We start from the raw sequence: 17,503 nt of genomic DNA, 5'->3' as shown, positions 1-17,503 counted from the left end.
GATGTATGATTGCTGCATGGATATGAGAGGCAGTGAGGCTTGGAGAGGCGTTGTTCTTGCGTTGGAAGGAGGTGGGAAATGTGCTGTATACCACTCATCGTTTTGCATTCTGGTTTAGTTTTGAAGAACGTTCATTTTCTGTTCAGATATTACTTTTGTAGTGATCTCAAGACTCCCTTCAAGCTACTGCACGACCAATCTTTATTAGAACCACACATATCCACAATCTCCAGCACCGCCCTACATTCCTTGAGCTACCTTATACAAGAAAAAAACTGAACATTTCTAGAGCCTACATCAACGCTAGGTCATCTATTTTGTACGCTTACATATCAAAGTAGGCTGCAGGCCTGTTCAATTTCTTTTCTTGGTCAACGTGAAGCCTAAATACCCCACCTCCTCCCAATCCTCTCAAACACACACCTCAAATCCTCAATCTCCCCCCTAATCTTCTCCAACTCCTCAAAAGACTTCCCCTCAACCTGGCCCCTCCTCAGCTCAAACTGCAGCCTTGCAATCTCCTGGATAATGGCAAGGGTGTTGTTGTAGTCTGTGTTCACATCGTGAGTCGCTGCCTCCATCTGCCCAAACGCCTTCCTAAAATTCTCGATCTCGTGCTTGTTGGCAGACGGCATTGTATGCCGGGCTGATAGGTTTGGTGGTGGTGCGTGCGTGACGGAGATACGAAGGGTGGGGATTGTGTCTGTTGGTGTGGTGGGCTGAGTGGGATGAGGAGGGGTAGGACGGGTGGGCGTAGCGGTTGGTGCCGAGTCTGCGGTGGGCCTTGGTTTTAGATCCGATGATGCTCGTAGACGGGCGTGGTAGTGTTCGGAGATGGGTAGGTCTGCATCGTGATCGCCTTGCTTGGGACCGCAGAAGTAAAGGGTGCGGGTTTGTGTGGAGAGGGCGAAGATGGCTAGGGGGCCAACGACTCTGGAGTTGGTGATGGAGCGGATGCTTAACGCGAACATCTTGGGTGAAAGCTTTGGTGTCTTGGGCTGTTCCCACGAGGTGTTGTGTATTTCTGTGGTTGGTTGATTTGGTGGTGAGTGTAGTCGTAGGCAAGTAGGCACAGTTGACTTAATACGGCGTATTTTATGCGGAGAGGACTGCGTACACTTTATACGTATAGAAGTGAAGCATTGCTGTTCACTCGTGGATTCCAACGCACTGACCTGTGGTTATTTCCATTGAAGTGATTTGGGTCAGCAATAGAAATGCAAGAGAATGACAATCACCACAGCGTTCCAGTCACGGTACCACGGTGAATCTGCTACATGCCTACAACCACACAGTCAGTGGATTGGTTTCTTGAATTAGCGATCCGTGGTAGACCTCAATGGATCGATTATCTTGCGCTCGCTACCATACAAACTCCTGGCGTTCTCTTCAAATCAGTCCGCCCTTACAGAACTAGCAAGAGCCGTGATATCTTCCACCATGATGACCACAATCGGTACGACGATTCGAAGAATGTGGAAGATGATAAATTTCAGAATCACGGTAGGTCTGTAGCCTACGTTGCATGTCCGCCAACGCCGCGAAATAGACTTGAAAGTCGGGTACCCTTGACTCCACTGAACCATCCAATGACGCCGATGCCAAATCCAATAATTGCTCAGGTGACTTCTAGCCGACTCTCTTGTCAGCTTCCTCGTCTGCAGGGGGCGCCGTCTCTTTGGTCAAGTAATCGGCATCCTCGGCCTCTTCGTATTCTGCAATCAGACCCTGAACGACTTCCTTAGCTTCGTCGAACTCGCCGAGACCATCCTTGAAGGGCACTTCACGCTTGTAGCTTTCAAGGAAGGCGTTGCGTTTACGGAGGGTGGAGTATTGTGCGACTATGCGCTTGAAGAGCGTGGCGATACCCGTGTGATTTGCGAGCATGAGTCCGGAGACGCGGTGCGAAGAGGTCACGTAGGGCGACTTCTTGGTCAGCGCGACTTGAATGGAAGCGGGGCCCCAGGGTATAAAGGTAGCGAGACGTCGTTCGCGAATGCGCATAAGCGATTTGTGTACCTGAATAGTCAGTGAGCTAGATTCAAGCGGTCAACAGGAAGGAACATACATCTGAGGGATCCGCTTCTCCCTGGATGATGTTCAGGATAGACATGTAGCAGCTCTTCTTGGTGGGGTTGGTGGAGACCATGCGGTTCTTAGGCTGCAACAGTCGTCTCATGACGTCCAAGACGGTTGTCTTGCGAACCGTCTTGGCCTGCTCTACGTTCTCGCCAGAGAAGGGGGTGTATGAAGTCATGAGGAAGTGGCAGCGCGGTGTGGGAATGAGCGATGCGACGATTCCAACGAGATCGTTGTGCATGTATCCGGGGTAGCGAAGGGTCGTGGTACTGGCGGACATGACGGTGGACACCAGCTGGTTGGTCTGCTCGAACGACGGGTTCATAACGTGCAGTCGGTCTGCAGCGATTCTAGTCAAGGCTCCGTTGTCGAGGACAACCTGGGAGGTCAGTATGAATATATGCAAGTACACTGGGCAAGTACACTGGACAGCTTACCACTGAGTCAGCATTCTGCGTCAGCCTTCTCATGCTCAGCAGACTGTTGTATGGCTGGACCACTATGTCGCCGTCCTGCGTGTTGGGGAAGACACTGTATGTCTGGATGAGTTTCTTGGGGAACCTGTCGTTGAGGCGTTCGAGCATGTAGGAGCCGAGACCTGATCCCGTGCCGCCAGCGATGGAGTGCAGCATCATGAAGCCCTCGAGCGAGTCGGAGCCGTCTGCCTCGCGGTCAATCATGTCCAGGATGTCCTCGTGCACCTGCTCGCCCATGCTGTAGCCCATGCCCCAGTTGTTGCCGGCGCCGGTGCCATCCTTGTGTATGTAGAAGTTTTCGGGGTTGTAGATGTTCTTGTAGGCGCTCGACTGGATCGAGTGCAGCACTCTGGGCTCGAGATCTAAAAGAATGGCGCGGGGGATGTAGCGGGTGTCGTCGGACTGGTAGAAGAATACGTCTTTGCGGTCGCCGCCCTCGGTCGCGAAGTCCTCGAGGTTGCCGTCGCGGTTGATGCCGTGTTCCTGGCACAGCTGCTGCCAGAACTGCTGCCCGACGCTGTTGCCGCACTGGCCCGCCTGCAGTGTTATTATTTCTCTGATACAGATTAGCTACACCATGTGACCGCATTCTGAGAAATACGCGGGCGTACCTGGGCATGGTGGTGGTGGTGGTCAGCGACGTGGTGGGATGCGGACGCGCTCTGGGCGGGGTGCACGCGTCGGGTCGCCAAATGTTTGGACCCTGCCGTCATAGCTCTCTCCACAACACCATTGCCTTGACACCACCACCTCACACAAGAAACAAACTGAACAGGTCTGCAGGCTACATTAAGCCAAAACCTTGCAAAGGCGGTGACCCAGCGCCAATGTAGGCTCCAGGCTGTTCAGTTTTTTCCCAGGTTGGCGTGCCACCACGATCGTGAATAATCACCACATTACCACTACCCACAATAGTAAAGCTTGTTGTCAATATTCACATACAGCTACCTATTGCTCCTCCTCTTCTTCCCGTATCCTGACTAACGACTTGCCCTGGAACCCAAAATAACACTGGAACAAGAAGGTATAGATCATGCAGAAGAAGTTGTACCGCAGCACATCCAGCCACATCAGCAGCGTCACGCCGTCCTTGGTTCCCTCGTGCCATGACCTCCGAATCTCCAGAAATAGTTTCGGGTCGTCCGTCACCACGCCGTCAAGGCCCTGCCGTATGTCCCAACGCATCCGGCTCTCCGAGTTCACCGTCCATCCGTACACGGGCCGACCGTCGCTCTGAGCTCGCCGAATGAACATCCTGCCCCATGGCGTCATGAGAATGGCCTGGGCCATATTGGACGAGACGTTCGGCACACTGAAGAAATGTGACGCAATGAGTGTTGAGAAGCCAATATGCGAAATCGAGAAGCCGGGCAGATATCGCGAACATAGCGGAAGAAATTTGGCTGCCCAGCACCCAAGGACAATGCGCTTACTCCACGGTCTGGATGGAGCAGCAGGTACGCTGTTGATTGTTTCACCAATCAAGCGCATCACATCGTCGGCATCGTTATCGAGCTGTATCGCGTCAGCAAGTGCTTGTACAACTCGGCTAGCACAACATACCTTGATATCGAGCAAGACCCAGATGTCTTCCAATCCAGGTTGCGCAAGATATTCGAGCAAATCAATAAGACGAGGCATTGGCTCATGAGGTGCTTGCAGCGTTCTCAGCTTGCTTATAAACTCATAGTCGCAATCTATAACTTTCTCGGGCCTGCCAAAGCATCTTCTCAAGTTTCTGTCCTACAGAATAGTCAGTATACGATCGGGGTAAGTTTTGATCAACTCACATGCGACAATACGACTACACCATCTTTCGTCAGATGTATGTCTGTCTCAAGAGCATCTGCGCCCGCCTCGACTGCTCCTCTTAACGAGGCCATAGTGTTCTCGGGGTGCTTAGCCATGTACCCTCGATGGGCAATAGCCTGCGGTAGCCGCCTGCCTGACACATCTTTACGCGCAAACGCAAACGTAGCTATCCAGCTGGTCAATTTACATTCGCCACCAGAACTCAGTAGGCTTCCTACCTGCGGGGAACTTGGTCTTCGGGCCGAGTAGTGGCTGCTCTACAATCTTGTCGAGCTGCTTCGTGAGGCTCTCAAACACCGGCGGTACTCCTACAACCATCTTTTTCTTCTCGAGCAATGGTGTTTGCACGTCGAACGCGCTGTCGGTGTCTATCTTAACTTCAGACATGACGATGTGCTTCTAGCGTGGCGGTTCCGAAAGCGGACGGAGCGGAACCTTTGGGTAGCGTGGTATTCGGGGAATGTACAGCGAAGGACAACGACGAACGAACGTATGCGCGACTTCAACGTGAGGACAAAAGATACAGATCTATAACGGCAAACAAACACACAATCTCCCTCTCCACACATGCACCCGCAAGGCAAATTTGCGGCGCGGGATCTCTACGACCCATTCCCTACGTTCGGCCGCCGAACGCGCCCTCTCTGGCCGCAACACACAGCAAAAATGCGCCGTGCAGCAGGACCCATCATCCCAACCCACACAACTGCACTCCAGGATACCGAATCCGTCCCAGAATCAGCCACCCACATTACCTTAACGGGCATAGGTAGCTGCAAATTGCAGACGGATGGAGACACAGCCTGTCCCGCATTGGCTGGCAAGCCAGGCTAAGCTTCGTTCCAAGATGGAGCTGTCGAGCTCCGGATGTATCAGCTCCCGGGCGCCACTAACAGTTGGAGTTGCAGGTATGCAACCCCCCTTGTCTCAGCAAGTTATACGTGTCAGATAACACGATTGTATGATGAGTTATTAGAAGTGGGATTATCCCTTCCTACGCGCTCTTTATGCGTCTGTTACCGCCCATCCGGAGAGTGTGGTCTTCTCGGACTGCGGTGATGGAGGCGCGCGCTGCGAAGGTGTGGTGAAATTCCATCAGATCCGGTGCCGTGGTTGATCTACCGCTAAATGCGCGTGGCGCGTCGATCAGGTCCTGGCTGGCTTGCTCTTGCGTGCAGCTGCGCACGCATGCCGCACGCGTTGCTGTCAGGAAGATGACTTTCCCGTATGCACGGCACGTACATATCATCCTGTGTATGCAAGGGTTTTGGTCAAAAATTGCGCATGCCGTTGACCGCTCGGGCGTGGCGGCGCGGGCATGCGGATGTTCTAAGATTACCTATCTAATCGCTTCACGTGGATCTTGCGTGTCTATCTGGATCCGCCTTTTTTCGCAGACGCGGGGCCGATGCGGTGTTTGTTCGCGCGATGGAGTGGTGATCTTAGTATTTTGGCGGCGTGCCTGAGGCTGAGTCCGAGGATAGTGGGCGGCCTTAACTAAGACCTCCCCAAACGGCCCCAAGGTCTTGCACGCTGACAGTACTGAAGATACCCCTATAGACATGTTCGACTTCAGCAGCTGACAAAACAGGTGGACAACAGCCTGTATGATAGAGACCGTTGGCGTACATTGTTAGGGCTGAGATCTCGCCTTCGATTCTCAAAGCCTCGCGAGAGCCTGCCAACATACAGTAGCTACTTGTCTAGTCGGCGTACTGCCAGCCATACATTTTATGCTATCAACCAAGGAAGCACAACAAAGACGACTCCCCACGCCTAGAAGATATCAAGATCCTCAACCGGCACAGCAGACCCCTCCTTCCCTATATCCTTCGTCATCTCACCATACATGACACCATCCAAATACGTCTCCCCAATAAGCTGATATCCTCCTTTCTCTAGCGGCCTTAACACCACCGGCACCTTACACCCCAACAATACAAAAACCTTATCCCCCGGCTCCACAGTAGAAGAACCAACCCCAAGATACCCTCCCTCAGTCGTATAAACAAACCTCTCGTAGCAAACCTGACCAGCGCTATGCTCGAGCGCAGTCCACAGCGGGTGAAACGGTGCTGGGATCGAGAAATCAGATGCGGAGCCTTCCTCTGAGGATCCCGAACTCGACGTCTGCGCTTTGTTCTGTGCGTCTATCAGACCCGCCTCGACGTGCTGGTGTAGTTCCACGCCATCCAACTTCAGATTGCGCATACTGCGCCATGCACGCTCGAAACCTGATGCGCGCATGTAGAACGGAAGGGGGAGATCTCGCGTGTTGTCAGCTTCGTACGGTGCCGTCGTATCCCTCAGCTCGTGCCACCGTTTCGCGAAGATGGTGTTGAATTCCCGTGGAGGCGCGCCCCAAGCACCCATTCGATTCGTGTGGGCGGTGACTGTCCTCAACAACGCTTCAAACGCACCGACTTGCGTCCCATATGCGTTCTTCTTACATTTCGACTGCCGGAGAGACGTCGGGGTTTTCGTGTCTGTCCACCACGGATCGCCCGCAACGCCATCCACAGTATCAATGACGAGGCCTTTGCACCTGAGGAAGATACCCTCTTCCATCTTCTCGCTCGAAATAGTCGCAACAGCAGGAGCACCACTCGCCGCATCGAAGAACGGCCACTGCTTCCCCGTGAACAGTGAACAGAGCATATATTGCGGTTTCGACGGGCCCCAATCAGGTAGCCACGACGGGAGTGTATCATACTTCCGCGGTTGCATTCCCGCCAAACAGACAACATACAAATCTTGCTTCTGCCGTATAAACTCTTTGAGAAATGTGAACCAGATATCTTTCGCCTGAGCATTATAATCCGGCGGACACAACTCAATCAACTCGCGTCCACTGAGTCCAATCTTAGCAAACAGGTGATCTCTTGGATCCGTCGCATTAGTCAATCTCGTCATCTGCAGCGTCGCCAACGCGGAAAGCTGTTCTCCTTCCTGCAGTCTTCGACGCAGACTCATGAGATTGCGCGCTGGATCGAGGACGCGGGGGTTAATGTCCACGGCGCGTGTGAGAGCAGTCACGCGCTCGTTTTTCGAAGGTGTGAATTCCATGAAGATGAGGTGGTCGGCTGCTTCGAGGGCGTCGGCGGAGAGGCGGCGCGTACCGCAGATGAAAACGACGTCTTTGGCGAGCGCGAATTCTTGTACTATCCAGGCTCTTTTCCACCAGTTTCGCGCCATTAGGGCTCGGAGACCTTCCCATGTGGGATATGTATCTGGGTGCATGCCTTCGTTCCCCAACCACGGTCCGATGCCTTCTTCATCAGCGCGACTGGCTAAGTTGGCGAGGAAGTCCATGGCTAGATTACTTCCTTTCGCCGGTGGACCCAGCCAAGCCCACACATTCGTTGCGTTGGAGAAGATTTGTCGCATGAGCGTGACTTGGACGTTGCGCTCAGGGATGTTGTTTTGGTCTATACACAGTGCGTCGGCCCAGATACACTGCGGGACCTCACGGCGAATAGATCGCAGTGCCTTGGCTAGATTCTGGTGCAGAAATGTCTCGTGTCCGTCTACATCCACGGACTCGAGTACGTCGTTGCTATTGTAGTCGTTTCCTTCGAGCTTGGACGCCCAGGTATACGATAGTGCGGCGTAGGATGCTTCGGGGTTGTATACATTGTCGTGGAAAACGTGCACTCGCAGTGGAGCTGTTATGGACACTGCAGGGATGAGGATGAGCAGCCGAAACTCGTCCTGAGCTAGAGTTCGGTATTCTAGTAGCGAAGACATGATGATGCGTGCCGCGGAGCTGGCGGTATGCTACTAGCCCTGGGATGGCGGTGGGTCATTGCTTCTGAACCCGGGTTGCTGGGAGGCTAGGTCTTTAAACTAGGTGGACTACACGCGTGGTGTCGGCTGGCTGTTTGCGGGGAGACGCTCAAGTGCTGACGGGCGTAAGTGGTGTGATGTCACAAACGTGTGTGACACGAGGAGCTGCCTACCTAGGTACGTTCAGCCTTGTTAGTGTAGAGAAATTATTGACTGGGGCTGGGGATGAAGCCACAGATGTTGTGACAAGGCATACCTGATATTTTTCCGTTTGTTGACGTGAAGTTAATGGACTGTGCTATCGTGACGTTTACCCCACAGTGACTGTGAAGGACCCTGATGCACGGGCCATCCTGATATGGATTCGAGATATCATGCAAGGCTGAGGCATACCTATTTTCGCCCCCACACTCTTGTGTACAGCTGAGTTAGTGGAAGGAATCTAAGTGCTTTTAAATCGTCCCTCTTCTCTGTACCCGGAGGGATTCATTGCGTAAATATTCCGGTAGCTTTGACAGCTGCTAGAGATAACAGTGATGGGTAAACAGTAGCATGCTTGTATGGTGCCCAGAATGTCAAAGGGGTGTAGAGATAACGGGTTTTGTAGTGCAATCAATTCCGTTCCAAACCATTGCACGTGCGTGTAATGCACATGTTTACAATGTCGTCTATTTTTTCTTACGATATTCCTCATTTTCATCATCGCTATCGGATGCCCACGTACTGGCAGCCCTCAAGTCTTGCACCGTCGGATGCTTGAACATATTCGTGATATTTCGTTCCACAGTCGTGGCATTCCGCTTTTCCTAAGTAGCGCCGTCGAATGTTGTCTCTCCAGGCCTGATCTTGGGCTCAGTAGCATCCACGTCTTGATACGCCACTCCTGTAGACACCAAGTGCGCAAAGGCGTCCTCCTCCTATGAAGCAACCTCGAACTTTGGTGTGTACTTTGCGGCGGCACTGGCAAATTCGGCTTTCTTGCTCGCCCAGTCTGCGACTGCCCTGTGCTGTGGGGCGGAGGTTTGCAGCTGTGACTTTAGTTGTTCAGTTTCTTCCTTCTTTCCAAGCAATGTGTTGAGGACGATGAGGTTTGCGATTGTGTCGGCTGAGGTGCCGTCGATAGAAACGGCTTGTTGGAGAGCAGCTTCGGCTTCTGGGAGGCGGCCGAGGTGAATCTCCGATACGGCTTGTGCGACGAGCGAGTGTGGGGAGGTAGATTGAGCGGTTGTGGCTAGTTCTTCGAATACGTAGAAAGCGGATTGGTACTTCTCGCCGCCCTGAGTGTGGTGTTAGTGCCATGACATGTGACAATGATGTATTAGGGGACCTGCCTCGCGCATGCCAACCCAGCTCTCGGCAATGTTGACTAGCAGACTGTCTTGTGCCCATTTCCGTGCGCGCTGAGCCTCCTTTGCGGCCAGATCTGTGCGGTTTTGTTGGAGGTGGATTTGTACAATGAGTGCTACTCTGTGAGAAGGTTAGTCATCATGCCCCCGGAAAGTCCATGTAAAGAGAATGTTCAACGTACGCATCTAAGCTGCCCTGGTGCTTGCTCAGCACATCAAGCGCAGCCTCCGTCTCGCCCGCCCTCTCCAAGACGATGCCCGCGCAAAGCTGCACTGTCAGGTTCTCCTGTCCATGTTGCTCTGCCAGCTTCTTCGCCTGGTCGACTACGTCTTTGCCCTGCTCACAGTCTGCCAGTAGCTTTACTGCGACCAGATCTGGAGTCTTCTCGGATGCGAGCTCGCTGGAAACGGCTTGTGCTTGGCCGAGCGCAATTTGGCTGCGGAGTCTGAGGACGCGAACGGGCAGCGCATTTGACGCGGAAAAGGACGACGTGTCGAAATCGAGGACTTGCTGGTAGGCGCCGGCGTGGAAGGCCGAGTGGATGTTTATGAGCTCTGGACAGTCGTTAGCGGGGCTTGAGCTGGCGTGGCCGGCGCTTTGACGAACCTCCTTCGGGCGAGTAGGGGTCCATGATTGAAGTATGTGTGAGGTGGCTTTATTGAGTGAGCGACGGGAAGATATGGTATTAATGGGCTATGGGTTGGAGATGCAATGGTGTTGAAGCCAGATTGAGTTTGGCCTGTCTGCTCGGACCCTGCATGACGCTCATTGGCTGCTGCTCCGCAATCCCCATGTGGCAGCCACCATCATGTCTATCTATCCCAAATTCTACATCCACTGGAAACTATCTACACCCTACGTACAGTAAAGGTCATGAACCTTGTACCGGCAGGCACAAGCGTCGTCTTCATCCTCTTCGATAGATCTTCTTCGCCAAGCACAGCTTCAGCCTTCCATACCGTCCCAGTTTCCTCCCCGACCTGCTTCCACATGCTCGCCCAGGACTCTGGATTGTGCCAAAAAGCAGTCTGCTCTTTCATGAGGTGTGAAAAGCTGCCGGCTTCAGGCTTGCCACCTTGGCGTCCAACGATGAGACTTCCAGCCACTGGCCTCAACAGTTGGACCACGCGCTTAGCTGCTTTGACCTGACCGTCCCAATCGAACAGGTGGAAGAATGAAGCGGCGTTGATGATGTCGATCTTGCCGTCTACCTGCTTCAGCTCCGAGTTGGCGTCGAAGATGTCGGCTTCCATGAACTGTGTCTGCAGAGTTGACTTGTCGAGAAAGAGATCATAGCCAAAGCCCCAGAAGTCTGTTTTGACATCGGACGCGTACGTGTTCTCGGAGGGCGCGCCGTTGTGGACCAGCTTGCGGATGTCCTGGCCCATACAACATCCAAGGTCGAGGAACTGCTCCCCGTCCTTGATGCGACTGAGGACTTCCTGGTAGGCCGGGTTCTTCTCGATGGAAAAGTTTAAGAAACCCCAGTTTCCCAAGCAAGGATACGGGAACTACAAGATGTTTAGTACAGCTCGCTCTTGTTATGTATGGTAGACTAAACTCACGACCGAGAATGCTTCATCTCTCACACGTTTGATGTGCGTGATGATATCCGCTGGTGGTACTTTGCTGTACTTTTCAAACAGATCCCGTGTTCCCGGACTAGGCTCTTCAAGTTCCTTCGTGTACCATGGTAATAGCTCAGGATCCTTCACATATGCCTTGGTCGCGACAACTTGCTCTACTCTGCTGCGTTCCTCCTGGGCTGGGTCTTGCACTGGGACGACTTCGGTCATGTTTGGGCCGCTTCTGAGTGATACCCAGTGGTAATGAAACTACGTGTTGATCTCATTGTGAGCGTTGCGTCCCGGCTCTTTATGCTCCTCCTACCTGCAGTCTACACCCATTTGCGTGTTAGTATGAACCTTGCAGGCTGACGGCCGCCCTCGTTGTCAGCACTGCTTTAGCCACCCTCTACATCAACTCGGTGTCGCATCCGCGCCGTCTGCCCGCGAAAATCACGCAAAGGAGGGACGTGGGATGGCAGCATGAAGTGCAGAGGTGAGATGGAGATAATGCTACCCAATGTAGATGCCTTGCGGCTGGACCTTCCCGGGATGATGGTGGGGGATGGCGGGGCAGGTACGGCGCGCGCGACCAGTGACGTGCATAGGCCTAGAAAATTGTGCCCAACGCAAACACCAGCAAAAACTCCGCCAACCTGAAGGTCCCCATATATATCCGGCGACAGCTCTGTCAATCTTCTGTTTACTCCCGTAGATCACCTTTACTCTATACACCTTTTTCTACACACAAACCCTTCAAGATGCCTGCCATTGAACACCCTACCATCAAGGGTAAGTAAACTCGACTTTTGCAGCAGTCATACACGTATAACACTTCAATTGCTGACATTCGGTGTAGATGGCTGGTTCCGCGAGATCTCCGGCATGTGGCCCGGCCAGGCCATGACCCTCCAGGTCAAGGAGGTTCTTCACCACGAGAAGAGCAAGTACCAGGACGTCCTCATCTTCGAGTCGACCAACTACGGCACCGTCCTCGTCCTCGACAACGTCATCCAATGCACCGAGCGCGATGAGTTCTCGTACGTCACAACCGGATGGGAATACGCGGACAATGGCTGATAGTAGAGCAGATACCAGGAGATGATCACCCACTTGGCCATGAACGCCCACCCCAACCCCGAGAAGGTCTTGGTCATTGGTGGTGGTGACGGCGGTGTCCTCCGTGAGGTCGTCAAGCACGACTGTGTCAAGGAGGCCACCCTCTGCGACATCGATGAGGCTGTCATCCGTCTCTCTAAGCAATATCTCCCCGGCATGTCTGTCGGCTTCGAGCACCCCAAGACCACCACCATCGTCGGCGACGGCTTCAAGTTCCTCGAGGACAAGAAGGGCGAGTTCGACGTCATCATCACCGACTCCAGCGACCCAGAGGGTCCCGCCGAGGCTCTCTTCCAGAAGTCCTACTTCGAGTTGCTGAACGGTGCGCTCCGCGAAGGCGGTGTCATTACCACCCAAGGTTGTAAGCCCTCTCCTAGTCCGCTCAGTTCACGTCCACTTTTCGACCGCCATGCGCCGGAAAGGTGCTGCTCTGGTCAATGGCTAACATTCTTGTATAGCCGAGAACCAATGGCTTCACATGCCCCTCATTGTCAACCTCAAGAAGGCTTGCAAGGAGGTCTTCCCCAACGTCGAGTACGGTTACACCACCATCCCCACCTACCCCTCCGGCCAGATCGGTTTCATGGTCTGCAGCAAGGACGCCAACCGCGACCTCAAGAAGCCCCTTCGCAGCTGGTCTACCGAAGAGGAGGAGCAGCTTTGCAGGTACTACAGCAAGGAGATCCACGAGGCTGCTTTCGTTCTGCCCACCTTTGCTCGCAAGGCTCTCCAATAAGCGTCTGGCTTGTCGAATTTCTTTTCGTTACGACCTCACTAGATACCACGATATGTGATGAATATCAAAAGACTGTAAAGTCATACTCAGCGAAACATCGATACTTCCGACTGCATACGCTCAAGCATGATTGTTTTGCTAACTACTAACATTCTACACCAAGCCAGCGACATGACAGCCACAAGCGCCTGGTTACTTCTTGCGCTTCGGACCGCACCCCACTTGCCAGCGCACAACAATGCGTCCAGCTTCCAGGACATCGGCAGTTGAGGCTCTCGGACGCTTAGTGAGAATTGGTGCCTGGGCAGGCTGTTATCATGCGCGAGTTTCAGCAACCAGCTTGAGCCCTGAGGCAAACACACAGTCGCTTGCCTGTGAATGGACAGAAACGACACGGAGACGGGCCCTGCAACCATGTCGGTAGCGGTTATGAGCCCACTTCACTCAACGTTCCACGCGACATGTGCCGTACACGCTTGCCACATTTCCATCCCATGTCTTAGCCATGCGTGGCGTATGAGGTCTGTGGGCCATCGGTACAAACGGCAGCAATGTCATGCAGTCCGCAATCGCCCAGTAGGCGTGTCAAAGAGGTCTACATTTAGCGAGGAGTGAGCTGTCTCGTCTAAAACTCTCCTGTACCAGATGAAGATTCGAAGCAACCGATTACTGTTGGCTGCGGACTAGGCCACGTTGGGTCGTTTCGTCCTCCAAATGATCTCGCTAGTACAGCCGACAGATGGCATAACTTTTGCGGTGATGCGATTCGTACTGAATCACGATTACAATTCCCCTTGACCGTAGTACCCGCTGTGGCTTTGTAAACGAAGTGTGGATCAAACACGGAGGGTGTCGGTATGATCCGATAGCTGAGACCCGTCGGTGAGCGAGCGCTTCTCGACCATGAACCTCAGGGTCATCGAAGGATTCTGTCAATCCAGCGGTGTGGCCATGCTGTGGAGCGTGCCTGCGAAGACAGGATGACAGGAACTTCTGGGCCGTTGTGATCTGTGTCAAGATCGCGGTTTGGGGTGAAGCGTCGTTCTATGTTTGGCAGATGCTCCGGCGTGGACCCACGAGTTTGTGACACGCGAAGTGTCACAACGTTGCCGGCGGGCTAGCCGCTACAGATGGCGGAATCTTTGGTTTGAGGCTGGCGCATGGGATCGTGATGTGGCACTGCTCCATAATGGCGGTGGCAGAGATGTCATTGAGACGGAGAGTGAATATAGTAGGTCTCGCATCGTGCCTAATACCTGCCTCAAGCTGCACCACCTTCTTTCCCCACCTGCGCCTTCGCTCTTTCGGCCACGACACCGTCGTGCACACTTCACGTCTTCTTCATCTTCTTCTTTTTTTTTGTACAAGGTCGAGCCGGGCTCTTCCTTCAATATAATCCTTACTTCCACGACGGGTTACACGATCACCGTTGGCAGCCATCACACAACGTTACGACTCGCGCCCATGCAGTAGTACAATCCCTCGCTTCCTTCCTCTCCTTTTCATTTTGCCTGGAGCATTTATTACCTTTGACCGAACCGTCTGGATACGTTCATCTTTCGCTGTACATACTTTGCGAACATACTTGCCGCCGCAACCGAATAACGACGCCGATTAATATCGCACTCGCCAACCTGCACACCAAGCGCGCTTAACGAAGCTCGATCACTAAGACAGAATCAAGCGACGATGTTATCGGCAACATACCAGAATGGGGAGCCGTTTAGTCCGGCCAAGGTTCATCCGCTCCTGTCCCCACAGGCGCCCAACTCAAGTTTCTCCGACCTTAACCCCGTCGATGCCGATGCCTCATTTAATAATCCCACCCGCCCAGAGTCTCCACAGCCTCCGCAGACCAGCGTCCACTGCCCCCAGGACGCGCCGTATAATGCATCGGTAGTAACGCAAGAAATTGGCGGTACGCCCGCTGCAACACAAGATCCAGCCAGTCTGACCTCGGACGAATCCTCCCGCAACGACGACCCCACCGTTATCACCAAGTCCTCGTCCATCGAGAACCTCTCCGTCCTCCCGCGCGTGCCCTCTTTTGGCGAGCATCGCATCCGGAAGCACCGCAAGAACGCCTGCTCCATCGACTCTGCGATCCCCCGCCAGACCATTCTTAAGGCGTTGCAGTCTCGGCCACCACCATCGTCGACGTCACAGTCCATGGACACCGCCATAATGGAGAGTGCAGGGAAGAGTGCGCGCTCAAAGAGCATCACGCACTCGCAACTCGCAAAGGCGCTCAACGAGCTGGAACTGCACTCAGCCGACCTTTCCGCCAGCAAGATGGCTGCGCTCGCATCACCATGCTTCTTCCACAAGAAGTTTGACAAGGCCGTAAACCTTGGAAAGGTCATGGAAGAGATGGGCGATGCCGAAGACGACACGATATCGCATTCGAGGCTCATGCAGACCGCGAACAGCGTCCGTGAGGTCTCGAAGCAGTTGCAGCGCCGGCCCATCAAGATGACGGTGCGCAATGTCATGATTGTCACCAAGGCACGCGATAACAACCTTGTATACCTCACGCGCGAATTGGCAGAATGGCTCATGACGACCTCGCGCTACGGCTCGGACGTGGGAGTGAATGTCTACGTAGACCACAAGCTGCGCAAGTCGAAGCGCTTCGACGCAGCCTCCTTGTTGGCCAAGGACAAGCGCTATGAGAACATGCTCCGCTGGTGGACACCAGATCTATGCTGGGAAACCCCTGAGATCTTCGACCTCGTCCTTACTCTCGGTGGAGACGGCACCGTCCTCTTCACCTCATGGCTCTTCCAGCGCATCGTGCCACCGATCCTCTCCTTCTCACTCGGCAGCCTCGGATTCCTCACCAACTTCGAGTTCGCACAGTACAGGCCCGCGCTCGACAAGATCATGTGCGAGACGGGTATGCGCGTAAACCTGCGCATGCGTTTCACATGCACCGTGTACCGGTACCAGAAGAACGCCGCGGCCCAAGGCTCACCATCACACATTGAAGCCGAGCAATTCGAGGTCCTCAACGAGCTCGTCATCGACCGCGGCCCATCGCCCTACGTCTCGAACCTCGAGCTCTACGGCGACAACAACCTGCTGACCGTAGTCCAAGCCGACGGCGTCATCTTCTCCACGCCCACGGGCTCAACCGCCTACTCCCTCTCCGCAGGCGGCTCGCTCGTGCACCCAGACATCCCCGCCATACTCCTCACCCCCATCTGCCCGCACACCCTCTCCTTCCGCCCCATGCTCCTCAACGACAGCATGCTCCTCCGCATCGCGGTCCCTCTCAAGTCGCGCGCAACCGCCTACTGCGCCTTCGACGGCAAGGGCCGCGTCGAGCTCCGCCAGGGCGACCACGTCACCATCGCTGCTTCCCAGTACCCTTTCCCCACCGTCCTCTCCCAGCCCACAGAGTGGTTCGATAGCATCAGCCGCACGCTACGCTGGAACTCGCGCGGCGCGACACAGAAAGCGTGGGACGGTGATGAGGACGGCGAGGAAGCTGAGGAGGAAAAAGAACCGGATTTCGATATCGACTTTGATAACGACGACGTTGATCGCGATTCTGGATACAGTGCTGAGGGCAGCACGGTGGATGGAAGGGGCAGTCCGATGAGGAAGGGTGTGGTGCTGCCTTTCTTGTAGGCTTGTCCATCCCCTTTGCCTGCCTGCGAAAGAGGTGGATGTGTATATGACATGACAGGGGAACGTTGTCTATTCTCTTCCCACTGGTCATCCACTCACGCATCGTCATTGCTGCTTGGGCGGGTCCCGGTGGTTTCCTTTTTGGGCTGTGTATATGATGGTCGTTTGAGTAGACGTCAGTCACATAAGCATGCATCTTTCGCACAGCATTTTTTCACGTCATTCGCTTGCGTTGGTTTGTTGGTGAGCGTATATTGCGAGAGCTATGATATCCTGAGAAAGCATGTAGAGTCTGGTGGAAGTAGTAGATACTAGATAGTCGTGGTGGCTGTGGTGAAATAGAGAAGTGGTTGGTTTGGCGAGTTTGCCTGCCGCTCGTTGGCTACGATATGTTCTTGTTCTTTCGATGTATGTCTCACTTTGGCTTTTGAACATCTACCTAATTATCAAGCTTGTCTCTGAGCGCATCATCTTACGAGCGCGTCCGCCAACCCGGCATCCCAGCCCGCGCATGTAGGTGGTATATGCAATCATTCTCTGCGAGCACCTCTTTCCGTGCGCGATTACTATTATCATAGCCTGTATGGAGGAATGCATGGGTGGACTCCAAGCCGGTCCCTCCCGATGTATCAAGGTCGGTGGGAGTGTCTTCCCTGGAACCGTGGTACTGTGACGGAAAACCGCAGAGAACCAGATGACTGTCACGACCGGATAAATATTATCTTGCTGCCTACATGGCATACAGAAAAGAAAAAAATTCAAACAGCTCATATACCCATAATCATCTCCCGAGGTCGTCTTAACTATCAAAACTACCCAGTCTCACCATAATGTCGTTTCTCCTACCCATGATGCGCACACGCATCTTGAACGCCTCACGCCCACTTTCGCGGCAAGCACGAGCGGTGCATTCTACAACGCCCGTCTCGAAACCCGTTGCAAAACGCATC

The 17,503-nt window shown here is 53.8% G+C and overlaps 7 protein-coding genes across 7 annotated transcripts; 2 read left to right on the top strand and 5 right to left on the bottom strand.

The window, feature by feature from the left end:
- Positions 1-383: 383 nt before the first annotated feature.
- Positions 384-971, bottom strand: J4E92_001365 (uncharacterized protein; the record flags this gene model as incomplete). The annotated part of the gene is made up of 1 exon (XM_051492777.1): positions 384-971. The coding sequence occupies one exon, from the start codon at positions 969-971 to the stop codon at positions 384-386; it is 588 nt and encodes a 195-aa protein (XP_051358289.1).
- A 658-nt stretch (positions 972-1,629) lies between these two features.
- On the bottom strand, positions 1,630-3,174 carry TUB4 (gamma-tubulin; the record flags this gene model as incomplete). The annotated part of the gene is made up of 4 exons (XM_051492776.1): positions 1,630-2,019; positions 2,069-2,458; positions 2,517-3,111; positions 3,167-3,174. The coding sequence occupies 4 exons, from the start codon at positions 3,172-3,174 to the stop codon at positions 1,630-1,632; spliced, it is 1,383 nt and encodes a 460-aa protein (XP_051358288.1).
- Positions 3,175-6,143: 2,969 nt separating this feature from the next.
- Positions 6,144-8,114, bottom strand: J4E92_001363 (uncharacterized protein; the record flags this gene model as incomplete). The annotated part of the gene is made up of 1 exon (XM_051492775.1): positions 6,144-8,114. One exon carries the CDS (start codon positions 8,112-8,114, stop codon positions 6,144-6,146), a length of 1,971 nt encoding a protein of 656 aa, XP_051358287.1.
- A 956-nt stretch (positions 8,115-9,070) lies between these two features.
- On the bottom strand, positions 9,071-10,131 carry J4E92_001362 (uncharacterized protein; the record flags this gene model as incomplete). The annotated part of the gene is made up of 4 exons (XM_051492774.1): positions 9,071-9,430; positions 9,485-9,620; positions 9,682-10,054; positions 10,107-10,131. The coding sequence occupies 4 exons, from the start codon at positions 10,129-10,131 to the stop codon at positions 9,071-9,073; spliced, it is 894 nt and encodes a 297-aa protein (XP_051358286.1).
- A 217-nt stretch (positions 10,132-10,348) lies between these two features.
- On the bottom strand, positions 10,349-11,296 carry J4E92_001361 (uncharacterized protein; the record flags this gene model as incomplete). The annotated part of the gene is made up of 2 exons (XM_051492773.1): positions 10,349-11,011; positions 11,066-11,296. The coding sequence occupies 2 exons, from the start codon at positions 11,294-11,296 to the stop codon at positions 10,349-10,351; spliced, it is 894 nt and encodes a 297-aa protein (XP_051358285.1).
- A 530-nt stretch (positions 11,297-11,826) lies between these two features.
- Positions 11,827-12,920, top strand: SPE3 (putrescine aminopropyltransferase; the record flags this gene model as incomplete). The annotated part of the gene is made up of 4 exons (XM_051492772.1): positions 11,827-11,857; positions 11,925-12,105; positions 12,157-12,545; positions 12,643-12,920. 4 exons carry the CDS (start codon positions 11,827-11,829, stop codon positions 12,918-12,920), a joined length of 879 nt encoding a protein of 292 aa, XP_051358284.1.
- A 1,689-nt stretch (positions 12,921-14,609) lies between these two features.
- Positions 14,610-16,553, top strand: J4E92_001359 (uncharacterized protein; the record flags this gene model as incomplete). Its single annotated transcript, XM_051492771.1, has 1 exon — positions 14,610-16,553. The coding sequence occupies one exon, from the start codon at positions 14,610-14,612 to the stop codon at positions 16,551-16,553; it is 1,944 nt and encodes a 647-aa protein (XP_051358283.1).
- Between the last annotated feature and the right edge of the window lie 950 nt (positions 16,554-17,503).

This window comes from Alternaria infectoria (assembly GCF_024043175.1).
Source record: "Alternaria infectoria strain BMP 0036 chromosome Unknown scaffold_1, whole genome shotgun sequence".
NCBI lineage: Eukaryota > Fungi > Ascomycota > Dothideomycetes > Pleosporales > Pleosporaceae > Alternaria > Alternaria infectoria.
Note: the sequence above shows the minus strand (reverse complement) of the source record. Positions and strands in the feature narration are given on the sequence as shown.